Source organism: Balaenoptera acutorostrata, chromosome 20 (genome assembly GCF_949987535.1).
Source record: "Balaenoptera acutorostrata chromosome 20, mBalAcu1.1, whole genome shotgun sequence".
Lineage (NCBI taxonomy): Eukaryota > Metazoa > Chordata > Mammalia > Artiodactyla > Balaenopteridae > Balaenoptera > Balaenoptera acutorostrata.
The window spans coordinates 27,020,430-27,036,712 of NC_080083.1; the positions used below are offsets into that span (position 1 = coordinate 27,020,430).

The 16,283-nt window shown below is 51.2% G+C and overlaps 1 protein-coding gene across 9 annotated transcripts in view; it reads right to left on the minus strand.

Moving 5' to 3' along the window:
* The window catches only part of MSI2 (musashi RNA binding protein 2), a 395,252-nt gene that overhangs the window by 42,304 nt on the left and 336,665 nt on the right, over positions 1 to 16,283 (minus strand). For 8 of the 9 annotated variants that reach the window (XR_009006264.1, XM_057535585.1, XM_057535583.1 and 5 more), the window contains one exon: positions 7,453 to 7,527. Coding sequence is in view for 8 of the 9 variants with exons in the window: in XM_057535585.1 (XP_057391568.1) it covers positions 7,453 to 7,527 (75 nt within the window). In the remaining variant the exon portion in view is untranslated. Of the gene's footprint in view, positions 1 to 2,412; positions 3,814 to 7,452; positions 7,528 to 16,283 lie in introns of those variants that run through there. The other variant, XM_057535587.1, reaches the window with a different exon arrangement.

The following is a 16,283-nucleotide window of genomic DNA, read 5'->3' on the forward strand; positions in this document are numbered from 1 at the left end:
CATGGAAGGCAAAATACGTGGTGAGCAGTTGTGAGTTCCAGATCCAGCAACCATGCAGGCATCACTAATCAACCACAGCTCCCTTTCTGCTGAGCTAAGACTTGGCCTCAAGACCATTCTTAAGCCAGTGCTCCGGGAAGCCAGTCCCCATCAGTCAATGTCAGCACCTGTTTTCCATCACTGAGGAGGTAGAAGCACAAACTGGCACTTCCAGAACCAGAGTCCCAGGGTTTCCCCGCCTGGAACCTGTACCACCGGGCTGTTCCCACACAATCATCCTAGGAGGGAGGTGGGAGCACCGAGCCAGGGATGCTAGCCTGACTCTCCTGGCCGCCCCGAGGGCCCTGTGTCTGAGGTCACTTCAGTAGCCAAGGCTGTGGCTCACTTCTTTGGCGGTTGGGGACGCATTAACCCTGCTGTCCCAGTAGAGCTGAAAGACCCCCAAAGGGCCACAGCCAACCTGAGGCAGGGGGAGAGGAACAGAGCCCAGAGAGGAGGAGGCAGAGAGGAGGAGGGGCAGTGCAGAAAGAGGGGAGCATTCTTTTGAACTCACCCACATGGGTCCCTCACTGGCACCCCGGCCCCCCCCACCTCTCCAAACCCCTTCTGACTCACTTTGGAAATCTGACCGCATCACTCCTCTACCTAAAATCCTCTAAGGGTTTTTCATGTGTTTTGTGTATCAAATGTGAATTCCGGAACCTGCCCCCCTTTCTAACCTTGTCTCCCCTGACCCACCCCCACCCCATTAACTGCTCTTAATCCCTGGGACCTGCACTGCAGCCCCTTTCAGGTTTGTGGCAGAGATTGCTAAGTGCCCCCTAATAACTATTTCACTCTTCTTCCTTAATACCAGAATCCTGTTTTTAGCTGGCACATGGCTACCAGGAATAAAGACCTTCCTGAGGTTCCTTTGCAGCTAAAAGTGGCCATGTGACTAAGGCCTGACCAACGGGATCTAAGCAGAGTACCACATGTAACTTCTAAGAAGTGTTATTAAAGGGAAGAGATGTGTTCTTCTGGGATGAGTACGTAATGGCTGGAGCTTGAGCAGCCTTTTTAGTCTATAAGATGGTCTTACATTGAAGAGAATAGGACACAAAGATAAAAGAAACCCAGACCCTTGATAACTGTGGAGCCACATCCAGGCTTCTTTCACACTGGAGAGAAGAAACAAATTCTTATTTTGCCTAGGCATTATTATATTGCATTTTCTTTCTTTTAAAAAAATACTTGATTCAGTGCCTAAGCATGTCATTTCTCTACCTGGGATACACTTCCTTCTCTTCTTTACCCAGCTAATTTTATTTGACTTTGTAAGACCCAGTAGTGGTGTCACCCCAGGCAGGACCAGCAGCCTGTCTTTGTCCCCTTATAGCAGAGAGAGGTTCCCTCTCTCTAGCTAAGCACCTGTCCCGTGATGCTCAATGGGTTTGATCACTGGCTCTCTCCCTCAGCTGGACCATGAGCATCCTGAAGGAGCTAGCCTTATTCACGTCCAGATATTTGGTACCTAATCCACTGCCTGATGATCAGTACGTGGGGAGGGAGGAAGGGAAGAGGAGGGGTGAAGCAAGAAGTCCCAGCAACTCCCTTGGGGATTCTCAATCATTCCTTTCACTGATAAGTAGATCCACCAGCAGGCAGCTTCATCGGGGGTGACGAGGAAGAGAAAACCACTCTGGAGAGTGGTAGAATAAGACCACCAATGCCCACTGTTTCTGAAACTTCCAGTTGTATAGCATTCACCAATTTATAAGGCATGTTCACATATACACATTACCCTAGGTAATTCTAAAAACCTAACTCACTAGGCACTATTAAAATCCCGAGGGCTCAGAGGGCTAAGAGTCACTTGCTCAAGGTCACATGGCTACTAAGTGGCCAAGTGACACCTGGAAATGAGATCTTCTAGCTTCATGTCCAGCAACACAGGTGCCTCCTCAGACCTGCACCATACAGGGGAGTTAGGAAAGCAAGCTACGTGCAAACCACACGTGGGCAGGTATGCACAGTGCGTGCATGGGCTCACACACACCTGGTGCACAGATGCGAGGGGCTCCAGATGTTCAGTGGCATTTTCACTTGAGGGCAGGGGGCGATGGCAGAGGAAGGGGCGTGGGAGCGGACCGAGCAGCTGCTGCATGCAAACGCTCTGCCACGGCTCAAGGACAGGGCCACCTCGAGCAAGTGCAGGGGACACGAGGAAGCAGAGAGGGCTGGGGACAGGCGGCAGCCAGGGGGAGTGCGCATGCTTTCAGAAACCGCACTAGGCTGTCACTGGTACCGGTTATTCAGTGCGTTCACCTCCCCCGGAGCGAGAGCAGGACACTGTCGGGCTAAGAGACGGCAGCACACAGCATGTCCGTGGTAAACAATTTATTTTTCTACCTCAGTTGCTTACAGGGGTAAAAATAAAACGGCAATAGGGAGAAGCACAGACGAACTATTTACAGAGATGAAGAAAATTCACAACGGCTAAAACGTCTGTGAGGCAAGCATACTAGGACAAGTTCACCAAAGCAAAGCAATTCATAGCAGAACAAAATAAAGAGGAAAAAAAGCCATACAGATTAAAAAGAAAAAATAGCACTCATGAAAAAGCCTGAGGGAAAATAAAAGGAAAGTAACCAATGATTACATCAAGCATCTTTAATGAGATGAACACAACTGCACAGGTTGGGTCTAAAGGACACTGACATTCAAAAGGAGGGACTGAATGCATCCGACAGAAGCACGCAGGTCGCTTCTCACAAACCCTGAGCGTGAACAAGGGGTGACTCTTGAGGGCCCAACTGAGCTGTACTTCGTTAATCCAAGAGAGCGGGGAAGTGGACGGCTCAGGATCATTGGGAAAGGAAGCCCTTCTGGGGGTGACCATCGGGGGTACCGACCTGATCAGGATAGACCCTCTGTGTTCGTGCCCTCTGACCCCAGTGGGCCAAGAGGCCCTTGATGCCAGCAGGGAACGCAAGGCCAGTAGGCAGCGAGGTGAGGGCAGAGGTGCTAGGGAAAGAGGGACCCAGTGTGGATCGGTGCCCACGGGGCCTGAGATGTGGTGGCAGCACCTGGGTGCCTCCACTGTCCCTTCCCGAAGACAGATGTGTATTATTATAGCAACAACCACTGAGGGACTGGCCCCCAAAGACAAAGACAACCAGATAATGTTTATATAATTTTTCTACCAGATTAGATCGTTCACATTAGTATTTATACAATAGTATCTGTGTGTGTGTGTGTGTGTGTGTGTGTGTGTGTGTGTGTGTGTGTGTGTTCACTTCTGGTTCTGTCCGCCATAGGACATAGGTGCTCCAAGTCACATATCCCCAACCCCTGTGGGCACCAGCACTTAAAAGCTCACCCATGAAATGCCCCAACAAGCCTATTTGGTAATTATTTAAAATAATTTAATTATTTAAAATAATTAGATTACCTTGAGGAAGGCTCTACAAAGTTTGTGAGAAGTTTCCCTCTGGCCCCATTACATTCTGGGAGGGTGGCAGGTGGAATGCGTGGGTGGGTGTTCACAGTGCATACGAGAAGCAAACTGGGAGGGGACTGGAGAATAAAATTGCTTCTAAAAAAACTGAGAGAAGCATTGAGGACAGGAGTCTTTTCCAAGAATTACAAATGAGAAAAAGAACATTCGTTCCAACAGGCAGCTACGACAGTGTTCAGTGGGCACTGACAGCAGTGGGGTGGCCCCGGCAGGGACTGGGTCCTCTCTCTAGTAATGGTAGCAAACCCCAATTTGTTATGCCTCTCTTAAGAGCTAGTTGATAAAAATTATGTCTTGTGAAATCGGCAAATAGTCTGCAAAGTGAAATAAGAACAGAAATTAACAGATTGAACTGAAATGAGGGTCCAGAGGGGGAAAAAGAGAGGAGACCACCACTCAGGATCGTAATAAGTCCAGTCCCCACACCGATCCACGGGGGCTGGGCTGGGGGTGAGGGGCACGCGGTGGACCATCTGGGCTTGGGAAGAAGGAGCCACGTCCACGGTGGCTGATCACCACTCAGTCTTTCTGGAAGAGAACCACCCCCCACTCTAATAGTCATCTGAAGCCCATAGCCCCCTTTATTGGAGCAGCTCTCCTTTATTTTCATAGGAGCCTAAAGGTGGGCAGAGACAGGCATTTCTTAGCACCAACTGTGCAACCAGAAAGGTCTGCAGCAAGCCCAGGTCACACAGGTAAAGCAGGGACACCAGCAGATGAGACGGGGATTCACAGAAAGGGCCAACTCAGGTGAAGAGGCGGCACCTTCCTGCGGGGGACGCCGGACACTCGGTGTGTGGTGAGGACACACGGGATGCAGACCTCAGCAGCCCTCCAGGACGGGGGTGTCCTTCCGCTGCTCTTAGCTACCTCGCATCACCCCACAGGATGGATTCAGGAAGGGCTGGGAGGGGTGCGGGAGGCACACGCATCACAAGAGAGACGAGGTGGGCAGTGGGTGTAGTGGGCACCACTGAGAACATGGAAAAGAAAGACCACGAAGAAAAGACACCAGGGCAGCTTGGTGGTGATGAGACCAGCTGTGCTGATGTCGCTGACTCACAGGCGTGGGGAGGGGGTCAGTGGAGCCGCCCTGACAGGGGCGAGGAGAGGGCAGAGTTGGGCTGCCCTCCCCTGGGTCACCCGTCTGCACCCCAGCCCCCTTGGCCAGATCCACTGAAGACATTCCTTACTGGCACGGGGCAAGAGACTCACGTCAGAACGCTGCAAAGCTTCCCTGCCCCTGAGGCCGAGGCTCCAGGAGGAGTCTGGAAAACCACGGGGGCCTACCTGGGCTCTGTGTGCTAGAGTCCTCGGCTGCTGGAGGCTCCTGGACAGCAGACAGAGCTGCCTTTCCACAGGAGGCCACTCCTCCAGGGGCAGGGTCACCCCAAGCCCATTCCATGTCCCTTTACCACCACCCTCCCACCGGCTCTGTTCCCAAAGCCCTGGCTTGTGGTGAAGGGCTAGGCACCTGGGGGACCCCATCTCATCCTACCCAGCCTCGGTTGGTCACTCTTGCATCCCTGTCTGTCCTGCATACGTGTCAATCTAGGGCAGACCCAAGGATGCAGGTCCCTGAGACACAATTCAACCAGATATTTCCTGGGCTGGCTCATGGGGCCCCAAGGGCAGGTTCTCAGATGAGACGGGGGCCTGAGCAAGGGGTCCACTGTGTCACCCCTCCTCCAAATTATACCGTGTTAGGATCCCTAACTCTGTCTGCTGGGACTAGTGCTACACTGAGGGGGCAATGGCAACCTGATTGTGAAGGGAGGTAGGCTGCACCAAGCGCACAGAGCAGCAAGGCACTCTCTCCGAGCCAGGATGTGTGACCCTAAACATCTTCTTATCCCCTGGGGAGGAAGGTAGGGAAGGGAAGAAGAGGAAAGCCTTCCCCCAAACTACCACCAGCTTCTGGGCTGAGCAGGACAGGCAAGGAATGGAGAACAGGGACAATGACACACAAGGTCTCCCCAGGAGAGGCAGTGCACGCATGCATGTGTGTGTGGGGACCAAGCACCCCTCATCATAACACACCTCTTCATGTAGGCTCTGGAAGAGCTCCATCCAACAGAACTCTATGTGGTGATGGAAACGTTTTATATTCTGCACAGACAGTAGCCACTAGCCACATGGCTGCTGAGTAACTGAAGTGTGACTAGTGTGGCCGAGGAACTGAATTTTCCATCTTACTTAATTCTCCTTAAGTTAAATTTAAACCTTAGTAGCTGCATGTGGCTAGTGTGACGTACTGGACAGACGGATGCTAGGAAGATGATGGGGTATGGCCGTTGAGACCCAGGCCACCTGGGTCCCGATCCTGGCCCTGCCCCTTACTGGTTGTGACCCCTTGAACAGGGTTTCTACCTCTCCAGGCTTCAGGGTCCCCATCTGTAGAGGGAAAATCTAGAGGAGGTGCAGACTGTGCCTGGCCCGGTGCTGGCTTCTCAGCTTGTGGTGTCTGGTGTCCTGCTTGGAGAGGCCCGTGGCCACCTGAGCTGCCATGTGCAGCAGAGAAGCAGTGCGGAGGGCTCCCTTGGGGCAGCTGAGGATGCTTGCTGAGGGGCCCACCCTGGTGGGGAAACCACCCGGTCCAGGGGACACACTTGTGGGCAAGTCCCCCCACTCACCCCCCTCCACCTGAACTTCTGCTACTGTACCTGCTGTTCTCTTCTGCCTCCCCCACAATCAGAAAGGTGCACGGACCCCAGCGACCATCCTGCCCAAACCCCTCATTTCCAGAAGACAAAAGAGAGGCCCCGAGATGCTGGGTGACCTGCCTATGGTCATGGGCAGCCAGGACAAGAGCCTAGGGCTTCTGTTGATGATTGAGGATCTGCCCCCCATAGAGCATGGCTCTCAGTGTCCCACATGCCTTCTGACCTCCCCCGACACACCCTTCCCCACCCGAAGCTCAGTCTGAGGCACAGGTGGGACCGGCCCCTCGCACGCCGCGCGCCCGGCCCTCCACTGCCTTCAGAGCGCCGTCCCCCCAGGGCCATGTCCTGCTCGCCTTGCCGCCTCGCAGCTCAGGCCTCCGGGTTTGGCAGGATGACCAACCAGGAGTGGAAGCCCAGCTCCCTAGCGGCCCCTCCCAAGACACAGAACCAAGAGGGCAGAACTCTGCTCCTAGCATCTTTTCTACACACCCCAGCTGTCCTTAGAACACAGACACCCCCGAGCACCCCGATACATTCTTGCTGTACTCCAGGTCTGGGGAAGGCTGGCTTCCCCCCTTCTAGGAAAAAGCAAGCCCCATAAAACATTACTTCCTTCACGCCCCTCCCCCATCCCTGCAGGACCACGGCCCCCGCTGCCCCACAGGTTGGGGGTCCCAGGCCTCCCGGTTACATGGGAGCTAGAGCAGCCTGGGCACGTGAGTGGGTATCACCGGGCGCTCTGCCTTGAGTCTCTGACGCCCACATGAAGGGAGGGGAGAATCTAACCACCCCCCCCCGCCACCATCACTCAGGACAGAGAGCAGACTCAAACCCAAGAGCACACCCAACAACACACATGTCAGAAGGGCACCGGAGCCGGAGGAGGGGAGGAAGGAAGGTGAGGTCTAGACAGCAAGGCACGTGAATGCTGGGGAGGCACAGGGAGACAGAAAACCCTGGGCGCCAAGTTCAGTCCCCTCCCCAAGGAGAGAGAACCTGGAAGAGGTTTCAGAAAAGGGAGGGCAAGCAGAGGGAGGGCTCCTGTCTTGGTTCTTTCCCTTCCCCCTACAAGCCACTCTCAACGACCCGGGACCAGTGAAATACTTCAGTTAATCAGAAACTGGGCTGCATCCTGAGCTGGATACAAGGTCATGTGGATCTGAAACTTAGCACCTGTAGGTCATTTCGTGAATGGATGCATGCATGAGTTGGTTCTCCTTAGGGGTCCCCCTCCCCCCAATGCAGCCCACCTCCCATGTCCCCAAAGCCCTGGGAGACAAAGCCACTCACCTGGGAACTGATAGCCATAGCTAGGAGCAAATCCAGGGTAGCCGCGGCCATAGGTTGCCACAAAGTTGGGGTAGCCTTGAACACAGAGAGAAAGACCACGTCGGTTAGTGCAGCTGCTTCAGGCTGGGGGAGTCCGAGGGAGGGCGGGAGTGAGACACAGTCCAAGATATTTTCCTCCACAAAATTACTTGTCTCCCGTGGGGGTCTTTACCCAGGGCCTAGGTCACCCCTCGACCGTGGCTGGGGCACTGCTGTCAGCCTGCTGGTGATTAGCCCGTATTTGGGCCGAGAGACCCCCAAAGCCCACGCACTTTCTTGAACCTGCAGAGTAAATGCCACAGGTTAGCCCCAGACCCTCGGCCCGCGCCGGGCGCTGACATTTGCAGAGCTTACCCTCTATGTACTTTACCTTAAGGCTATTGACAGTAGGAGATTAAAGTCCTTCGCCAGCACCATGGACAGAGCATAAGGAACGCGGGGTGGGGTCACAGTCTAGGGGCAAAACTCGGGGCTGACTCTGTGCCTCTGGAAAAACACTGGGCCCAATGAGCCATGGCCCGGGGGACGCAGGGACCAAGCCACGTCCAAGCAGGGACACTCCACCGTATCTTCCCAGGGCTCTGGGAGAACAGGGAGGGCCGGGCTGTACTAAATGTGCACCACAAGCATGAACCCAAAGCCTCGACAGGCATTTCCCAGCAAGCATGCTCCTTCCAGGCACCCGTCCCAGCGGATTACCTGGGGGTGCTGGCTAACCAAAGGGTGTCTGTGGAAACCGCTGCTGGACTGGGCATGGGGTGCAGAGGAAAGTACTGGCAAGTTCTGGCGTCCCTGTGGTTGTCTCTGATCAGTTACCAGTTACCAACCCCCCATGAGATGCCACTGCAGCTCCCTACCCTTCGTGGTGCCCACTCAGACCCTCACTCCTCACGTCCCGACTTCTTGAGTTCGGCTACAAAGAAGGCTGGGGTAGCCTTCTTGGACGGAAATTCCACCGGCCATAGGAGACCCATGGCTGTCCTGTTCCCAGCCTGCCAGGCTCCCTTTGCTTCCCTCCGCTCAATATAGAAGAAACTCAGTCCATTCACGTTCTTAAAATACCACCCTGGCCAGCCTGCCACCTATTTTACCACCACCACCATTGCCAGCCTGACTTCTGCTTTGACCTCTGAGCGGGACGCCTGTGGCTGTTTTCGGCTGCCCAGCACCTGAACCCCCTTCTCTGTGTTTGCGTCTTGGAGACAGGCCTGCCTCCCATCATGGAAGCAGAAAGGCCTCCCTCCTGCTCTTGCTGAGCCTGGCAGCTGGGAAGCAGACTGTGAACCTGGGCTGGGCCAGTGCAAGTCTTCTCCAGGTGCCAGCGGGGCAGAGGAGGGTGGACGGTTCAGAATCTATTCTGGCGTCAGCAGCAGAGCCCAGGGTCCATTGGTGGCAACAGTGGCCCCCCTAACCAGGTCATTCCTGGGTTGTCCCTTGGTGGGGCTGTGGCTGACCGCCCAGCTCCCCAGTTCCTGCCTGTTCCCCAGCCTTCCTGGCACTTCTGTCCGTTGCCCAAGCCCCTTCCAATAATCTCTTTTACTGTTTCTAGCAGCCAGAGTTATTTCTGTTGCTTTGTCACCAAAACGCTAGTAGAAAGCTGCTCTGATGGGCGGGTTTAGGACTGTCTTCACGCCCTCCAGCCATAAGGCCAGATAACCCAGGCTCTGGGGTCTCATCATCCACTTCCAAGGTGGATTCTCACATGTCACAAGCATTTTCTGACCCTGCAGGTGATGGTTGAACACCAGGATAATTCACCTGATTCCAGCTTGGGTGCAGCATCACGAGTTAGAGTTTGCGGGTCTTCCTGCTGCCTGTTCATAGCGCTTTTATGCTGAAGGGGGTCCAGAAATGGGACCCACCCTCCTTCACTTTCCTCTGCTTGTTGGTGCCACAGCTTTCACCTTGACCGGAAGATCTGTCATCAGACCTAAGACAGATGTTTGCTGGACTAGACATCAGGAGATGGGTTCCAGCCCTGCCTCTGGCCCAAGGCCATGCCATTGGGGTTCTTCCCTTCCTTCTGGGAGCTTGAGTCTTGCCATCTGCAGAAAGCTTTGCAGGTCCCCTGAAGTGCTGATGGGCCCCAATTCTCAACAGAGACCAGCTATGGCTCCTTTCCCTCGCTTCGGCCAGAGCCTTTCCAAATTTGCAGTCACAGCTCACTGGCCAATTGATCTGTTTACACCCCACAAGGGTCTTGCCGCTTGCTCTTTCCGCATGAGTTTATTTCCCAGCACTTGGTGCCTTGCTGACAGAGGGATGCCCAGACCAACCAGGATGACCTGGCAGCTTTGTCCTGACTGCAGAGGAACAGACCCCAGTGAGTTGCTGAGCTCTGGCACCCAACGGGGAAAGAGAGACAGAGGGACAAAGAATAGGGACAGAGACGGGGACTCGGGTGCCTTAAGTGGACACACACATACTGGCTCCTTCCTTGGTATTTATTTCATGGCTGGCCAGCCCAATTCTCCTCCAAATTAATCACCTGCTATCAAATCAGATCTTTCAGCAATAGATTTCTTACCATTATTTCAACAATATTGATTAACGAATTATATGCAAACAGCCAAATCACTGCTGCCCAAGGGCTTTCCTAGTGAAAAATGACTCCTTTGCCTCTAACTTCAGTGCTGGGGGTCTTAAATATTTTAGTGTTAACGTGGCAACAAAAACCTAAGCCCATGTGTCACCTTCGAGACTCCCTCAGGGTGGGTGGGGTGGAGGGTGGTGGAATGCCCAGTCCCTCCCTGATTCGAGTCACCAGTAGGATTCCATTGTATCTGCCTACTTCCTGGCACACTCGCAAGTCTTCAACAGGAATGAGGAGAAGCATGGTCAAGTTCACCCCAGTTTGGGGCCTCACCCCAATCTTCCCGGGCATGTCAAAATTGTCTCCTGTACAACAAAGATGAGAATTTGGCATCTGCCCGAGTGGGGGATCTTATCTCCACCCCCCCCGTCGCCGAACATCCTCTGGGTCGGGCAGATGAAATCATAAATTTATAATACAACATTACTTCAATTTTCCTCTTCATTTACTGCTGTGCAGCCCAGCTCTGCTCCAGTGGCTCACAGTTCCAGCCACACGGGGGAAATTGGCTGGCTGCATATCAATAGCACATTACAGCAGACCCATGCGGACGCTCCATCAAGCCACATTACGGTGAGATGACCCAGCCACCACTTCCATTAGCAGCCGGGCCCCTCCCTCACTGGCCACTGCACAATTTATTTGCTCCAGTACTCTGGATGCCTGATCAAGCCCACAGTAATTATCTCTTGTCAAAAAGAAAAAAACCAAGCCTTCTGCCTGGATGACCACCTTTCTTGCAGACAGGCTTTCCATGGTGGGGAAAAAAAAAAAATCAGAAATCAACAAGAGAATTTGAATTTGCCAGTTGGCTCATTTGGGGCACCCCCCTTTGGGGATGCTGGCAGAATTCTCAGAATTGTGGTTCTAGATCTTTGTTCCAACCCTAGAAGATGTTTGCACATGACTCATCCTTTTCCAGGCTCTGTTACTCAGCTACTCAGAGTCACAGAAAACTGCTCCCACCAGGCCCCCAACTTGAAAGAGACAAGAGACAGGGCTGTTTATCCAGGGAGATGCCAGCGTGTGACACATCTGCTGCGTGGCGTGCAGAGCATTGCCTGGGGCACCACGCTAGCTCTGTGAGGTCTGCATACAGGTGCGACACCAAGTGCCAAGGGCCCTTTCCAGGCCATAGTCTACAAGGATGCTGGGCCCCCAGAATCATCTGGAGTTGCAGGGGTTCCTCCAGACCTGTGCTGTCCCATTAAAGTTTAATTTAATTTAAATGATATAAAAAGAAAACTTCAGTTCTTCAGCCGCATCTTAAATGCTCAATAGCCACATGTAGCTGGCGGCCACCATCTTGGGCGGTGCAGATATAGGACCTTTCTACCATCGCAGAAAGTTCTAGTGCATTGTGCTGCTCTAGATGGAAAATGAAGAGCTGAAGTTTGAGTTTCCTCTGTTTACTAGAAAACAGCTGAACAAATGGAGACCTCCTTGGGGATGACCTCAACAGATATTTTGGGGAAAGACAAATCCCAGTTGAAATTACAAATGAGTCTAGGCATGCAGCTATATGTTCCAGCCAATCTCCTTCTGATCAGTGAATGCCAGCAGATTAGAGCTCCTCATCCCTTCCAGACAAAAAAAAAATTTTTTTTTTTGCTTTCATTTCCGAGGGGCTTAATGTTGGGGAACACTGGGTCAGGATTTCACAGCGCTGCTAAGAATGCCTCTGGCTTTCTTCAGCTGGTCAGCAATGTCTCTCCACTTCTCGGCCCGCAGGGTGAAGCTTTTCTTCAAAGCCTCAGCAATGAGGTATTTCTCTGTCACTGCTACCGAACATGTTAAACAGTGTGTGCCCAGCGAGGTCAAGATAGTTAGAGGCAGTAGGATTATACGGCTGAGAAGGCCAAGAGGAATCAGATATATCAACAGTAATCATGTTTGCTTTTATTAAGAAGTCCACTTTCGGGCTTCCCTGGTGGCGCAGTGGTTGAGAGTCTGCCTGCTAGTGCGGGGGACACGGGTTCGAGCCCTGGTCTGGGAAGATCCCACATGCCACGGAGCAGCTGGGCCCGTGAGCCACAATTGCTGAGCCTGCGCGTCTGGAGCCTGTGCCCCGCGACGGGAGGGGCCGCGATAGAGAAAGGCCCGCGCACCGCGATGAAGAGCGGTCCCCGCACCGCGATGAAGAGTGGCCCCCGCTTGCCGCAACTGGAGAAAGCCCTCGCACGAACCGAAGACCCAACACAGCCAAAAATAAATAAATAAATAAATAAATAAATAAGAAAATCCTTTAAAAAAAAAAAAAAAAAAAAAAAAAGAAGTCCACTTTCATTAAGAAAAACCAAACAGATTCTAGTGCCCTGGGTGGGTGAGGCAGTGAACAAAGTCTGAGAGCTGCAAAAATACCTTTCCTAAGGGTCTTAGTTGATTTTGGTTTTGTCTAGCTCAAAGGCAGGGAGACTGACCTAACGATGACTCCTCCTCTTCTCTCGTACACTTTCTTAAAGGAATTCCCATTGGGCTGATTATTCCACGATTCTGTCAAAGGCTATGAAAGCTAAAACCAAAACAGCTGTAGGTTTCCTCCCAAGAACGTTTGCTGCCACAGCAAGAGAGATCAAGAAAGAATAACTGCAGCTATACGCTCATCAGCCTCCCTTTGATGAGACCTCCCGAAGTATGGAGAAAATCTTAAAGGGTATTTAAAAATTAGTTCCACAGTTTCCAAGTCATTTATAGACCAGTGTGCCTGCTGTCTCACTAGGATGTCTACTCCCTGATATCAGACTTCTTTCTCTGGTGCCTCCTCAGCATCTAGAACAATGCCTGGCACTTAGGAGGTACTCAATAAATATTTGTTGAATGAATGGAATTAAAAGCTTTAATGGTTTACAGTCTCACTTCTAAAAATCCCTAACAGTGTTATGTATTTTTCTGCTCTTTCGACAATAAAAGTTTAAATCACTGAAACCTCATCTCATTAACAAACTTAGAAAAAAGTGTTTCTGCATGAGCCAAGTTCATCAGCCAAATTGTTGGTGGTGGCAATGGTGGTGATTCCAGGACTGATATGCAGGCCTAGTGCACCACAGAGATGGTGACCCAGGTGACTGATGAGGTCAGGTCAGGCCGTCTTGCCAAAGGATTAGACTTCATTGGTGACATCACTTTAAGGAAAGAAGCAAGAAGCAAGGGCTTCAGTTATAGCAGAGCAGATGGCACTCTCCTCGACCAAGAGTCCAGAGGCCCAGGGTGCCAAACTGTGCCAGTGGGTGAAAGAGAGGGCAGCCCTGGGAGTTTCTGGCGAGCACATCAGAGAAAGCTCGGTGAAGACCCCAGCCTGGCTGGGGAGGCAACAGGCCAACCAGATCGTGAGACTGTGAGTTTGTTCCCTGGGTGGTGGTCTGATTCCCCCTTCTGCCTGGACCTCAGGCTGAGCTGGTTCCCAACTGGGGACACATTTGGGGACCTCTCAGGAGGCCCCGTCTCAGCAGGCATCTAGATGGCCTCAACATAGTAGCTGGGGAATTCAGGAGGGCTGGGAGCTGATGAGGGCTGGAGTCCAGTGCACGGATCTTGTTGGGAGGTAGAAATTCAAAGATAATACAGCTCCCTTGGCTGGGTGTCCGAGGAGGAGGCTGCAGGTGTCCTGGCACAAGTCACACACAGATGCAGGTCTAGCTATGTTCTCGGTCACCAGCAGGAAGGGATCCCAAGTGGCAGGCTGTTGGATACCTACTTGGGTGGTAATTTGCCCGGGGCTCCCAGTACCTTACTAATAACAGCTCCCAGTTTGAGTATATATTACTGTATTTTGTTGATTAGAAGACACACTTTTTTTTTTTTTCCACATCTTAACATCCTGAAAGTGGGATCCATCTCACAATGTGGTTTAGTTAACAGTATATATTTTTTCTTTCCGGATGGTACACAAGGTGCATTCCACCACCCTTGGCAGCTTGAACTTGACAAAATACAGCACTGGTTGGGCACGATACGGCTTCATTTATCCTCAACAACCCCATGAAGTGAGGGTTCCCATATCCCTAGGGATGGGGTAAGTGAAGGACAGAGAAGACTGTCCCTCCGAAGTTACACAGCTGACAAGACAAGAAGTCCAGATCTCCTGATTCTGAAGTCCTGAGCCCTTTCCTGTGGTCCACACAGCCCGCCTTGGTGGAAGCCGGACCCACACCATCAATTCCACCCAAAGAGCTCTCTGCTTGCTTGGGGGTGGAGGAGAGCCTCGGTGACCTGAGGGGGCCTGGCTGGGGCATGGGGGTTTCGCCTGGTGGCAGCCTCAACCAGAGCTACGTGGGCAAAAGGCCAAACCCTTAAGTAGCAAGGGTATGGGGGATGGGGATGAACTGGGGGATGGGGATGAACTGGGGGAGGCTATGACTCAAGAACTAATAGACTCAACCATAATGACATTTTAAACCAGCTATTACTACCTCTTTACTGCAGCTCAGGGAAGTCATAACCTGAAACATGAGAGAACAAAGTCGGGGAAGATGAGTGAGTACCTGGCATCCATCACATTTCCATCCCTCAGAGAGCAGGAACTAATCAGATGGCGTCTGGAGAAGCACAGGGACCATGTGGGTCTGCCCACCACCAACTGTGGTTCAAGCCACTCGGCCCACCACCTCTCCTCACACACGCGCTGCCTGGACCTGCCCAGCAGCAGCCTTGATGGTCGTCGGGGCTCCACACTAGGACCCTTGCATTCCAAGCTATTTCTTCTGTCTGCATTGCCCTTGGCTTGCTCATCCTTCTCATCCTAGCTGAGATGTCATGTCCACAGGGAGGTGTTCCCTGATTCCTCCAACTAGTTTCCATTCCTCATTATGTGCCCGTAAAGCACCTCACAACTCTATTATGAGTAGTAACGTATCCGTGTGATGACCTGTTAAATGTCATCTCTCTCACTAGACCACAAGCTCCATGAGGGCAGGGACCACATCTGCCTTGTTAGGCACTGTCTCCCAGTGCTGGCCCTGGGCCAGGAACGCAGTAGGTGCTCAAGGACTATTTGCTGTTGAATGCCTCCTGCGGTCAACAAGGCGCCTGCCTGGGCTCCCATTATGAAACCATTGGTCTGTGGAGCCCCGAGCCCTTGCTTGGCATATGGGGAGAATACAGCTGCTGCACCTTTGCTCTTTAGCAACTGACATGAGTGAGCTGGCTTTGCTCCACACCTCTGCTTCCCCAGGAAGAAAACCTCCCCCAGGCAAGCAGAGAAAACTATGGGGTACATAATACCTCACATAAAGGGTATCAAGTGAGAGGCAGAAGGGTGGGGGCACTTCCTGAAGATCTGGATCCTAAAAAGCCCCCCATTTGATGCCCTAGGGACTTTATACTCATCATTTAAAATTCAAGACTCTGAAAGCCAGCAGGCAGTAATGGGATCAACTCTTTTAAGATTTTATTTTAAAATTTGGAACTATTAATCCATTTGGGGTTTCTTTTGGTATATAACATAAGGTAAAGGCCACATACAAATTATTTTTAGAGCAAGAGCTACACAAGTGTCTTACAGTCAACCAGGAAATAATTCTCATTGATTTTTAAAAATTAATTTCTTTATAATAATTAAACTCATACATAGAAACACATTTAGTTTAGGCTCCTTAACTTTTTCTATCAACAGGTGCCTTCCTATATGCCACACTATTTTAATTACTGTAGTTTTGGATTATGTTCTGATATTTGGTCAAACTCTTTTTTCTCTTTTCTCTTTTTAAAACATTTTCTTATTTATTCTCATGTGTTTCTTCTTCCAGATAAGTGTTAGAATCATTTGGCCAATTTTTAAAGAATTAAAATAGGAATTTACCTTGAAACTCTGTTAAAGCTAAAAAATTAGCTTTAACATCTTAGCCATTTTGAGAATTCTCATGGCATCCTTTTCCATTTTTTAAAGCTCCTCAAAATAACTTTACCTGCCTTGTTACTTCCTCAGACAAATAGATACAATTCTTTTAAAGATCTAAATTCTAAAGCCAAGAAAAGTTTTATAAATTTAAAACTGAGCCAAGAATGATTTAAACAGCAGCAAATCTGAAAATACATAAAGAGCTTATCAAACAATGTAGAAGAGGGACTCTTAGTCAAACCAAATGAAACCCATTAAAACTAGACAGACCATGTGCCTGAATGGAATTTTACCATTAACTACCATTTATCCCATTTAATTAGTATTTTCCCGACACACAATAACTTGCACTAAAATACCGTT